The 2,063-nt window shown below is 39.1% G+C and overlaps 1 protein-coding gene across 1 annotated transcript; it reads right to left on the bottom strand.

Annotated features, from left to right (window-relative positions):
- Window positions 1–2,063, bottom strand: LOC107412311 (protein LIGHT-DEPENDENT SHORT HYPOCOTYLS 1). Its single transcript, XM_016020061.4, has one exon. It carries the CDS (start codon window positions 1,185–1,187, stop codon window positions 543–545), a length of 645 nt encoding a protein of 214 aa, XP_015875547.1. The 5' UTR covers window positions 1,188–2,063; the 3' UTR covers window positions 1–542.

The raw sequence follows: 2,063 nt of genomic DNA, 5'->3' as shown, positions 1-2,063 counted from the left end.
TAAGGGAAAATGAGGAAATATTATACAAAAATCTACTGTTTATAATGCTGTTTTCAAGTACAATCATGATCATATCTGCTAACGAGTCTACCCACCTGCTGTAGTTACACACTTACACTTCCACTGCCATAAATTGCCATCCCGTTTTTTTCCTCTAAAAACACCATTTTCAAAATCTAATGCTTTAAAAGTATTCATATATATTATATTATACCATATCATATGTCTTATGAAGACATCCACAAAATATTAAAAAACAAATTCCAAAAAAAAAAAAAAAAAGAAAAAAGAAAAAAAGCACTTTCCAAATAGTAGTCCACCGAATTATATAAACCATATCGGTTGGGTTCTTAATTAACAAGGTGACTAATTAGAGAGGGGAAATTAGAGAGAAAGAAAGAAAGAAAAATATACCCCAGATGAGCGAGTGATGGATCGATCGGTGGAGTCGACAAATGCAGATAATGGATAATACTGATAATCATATTGATGATGATGATGATGTTTCACTTGATATCTTTCTTTCTTTTCTCACACCCAAACTAAGTAGCTGCAGTGGGAGGATGTTGTTGATGCTGGTGCTGCTGCTGTGGTGGTGGTGGCATGACCTTTGGCTTGGGCCTCTTCCTCTTCTTCTCATAGCTAACTCCCCTGGCTTTAGCCTGAAAATCGCGAACCTCGCGGAGATAAAGCCTCACAGCTCTGGCTCCGAACGGATTCGCTTCCGGTCTGCCGCCGTGCTCTTCGTAAGCAGCCCTCAGGCGTCCGATGAGCGCGTCGAGGCTGCCCCAAGCTTGTCGCAACGGGCAAGGACAGGGTGCGGGCGGGTTGGGTAGACCGAAGAAAGGACAGGTCTGGTTATGGACTTTGGTCTTGCCGAATTGATCGAGGTAGCGGAGGAATTCGAGGACGTGAGCACCGCTGCACATCGGGAGGGAGAGTGGAGGCCTGTGGTTGCGTAGGTACTGGCAGAAAGTGTTCCAGTCTCGCCGCTTCTGGTTCTCATAGCGGCTCGGTGTTGTTGGAGTTGATGACGATGATGTTGTTGTCGTTGTTGATGATGGTGGTGAGGATATTGTAGTGGATGTGGAGGAAGCAGTGATATTGGGACTGCTACTATTACTATTGTTGGTTATGGTTGACGGGTCGTAGATGATGGGTTTGCTTGGCTCTGAAACTAAATCCATGGAAGGGCAAAATAAAAATGAAGATCTTGATTGACTGGATCTTGGAGGGTCTTTATTAAAACAAAAAAAAAAAAAAAAAACTGATGGGTTTGTGTTCTGATCTTCTTCTGTTTCTTTTTAGGTTTTTTTTTTTTCTTTTTTTTTTTTTTTAAATTACTCTCTGAGTGAGTGAGCGAGTAAGAGAAAAGAAAGAAAAAAAAAGATGTAAAACTTGATAATGAACGAGGGAGATGGGGAAAACTAGAAGAATACCCAAAAGTAGAAGATTGCTAGATTTTGAAGTTGCATGGCTTCCATAAATAGCTAGCTGTGTCAGAGAACCCTCAGAAAGAAAAGACTAATAAGGAAGAGAGTAGAAAAACAAAAAAACAAAAAAAAAAAATTTAAAAAAAATTGAAAAACAAAAGAAGCAAAGGTTGGGGGTTTTTATGGATTTGAAGAAGGAAAAAGAGGCATAAAGAAGAAAGGGGATGAAGAATATTATTGAAATTGAAAAGAGCAAGAGAATAAAAAGAATCTAGCTAGCTAGCTACTTTCAAACACACACACACACACACAAAAAAAAAAAATTCTAGTATTTCTTTGTTTTTGGGCATCACTTCTGTTTTGAGCATGAAAAAACAGTCTGCAAAGAAATCTTTCAAAGACTGCAGTTGGGATAGAGGATGATCTCTGAGTTAAAAAATTAACAAAAAATAAAAACAAAAACCTTCAGAGAGAGAGAGAGAGAAAGAGAGTGCAAAATAGTTTTTCAGATCATTATGTTTTCTTTTCAGGAAAAGGGCAAAGCAACTGAGAGTTAAAGGGAAGAGAGAGAGAGAAAGAGAGAGGTGGGTCAAGAAGAGGAGGGAGGGTTCAGTGTAAGCAGGGAAAGGA

This window comes from Ziziphus jujuba, chromosome 10 (genome assembly GCF_031755915.1).
Source record: "Ziziphus jujuba cultivar Dongzao chromosome 10, ASM3175591v1".
Lineage (NCBI taxonomy): Eukaryota > Viridiplantae > Streptophyta > Magnoliopsida > Rosales > Rhamnaceae > Ziziphus > Ziziphus jujuba.
The sequence above is the reverse complement of the archived record's forward strand: the minus strand, read 5'-3'. Positions and strand labels throughout refer to the sequence as shown.

Bases quoted from the DNA above. Each gene is read 5' to 3' on its own strand.
- LOC107412311 (XM_016020061.4), bottom strand. From the start codon at position 1,187: ATGGATTTAGTTTCAGAGCCAAGCAAACCCATCATCTACGACCCGTCA.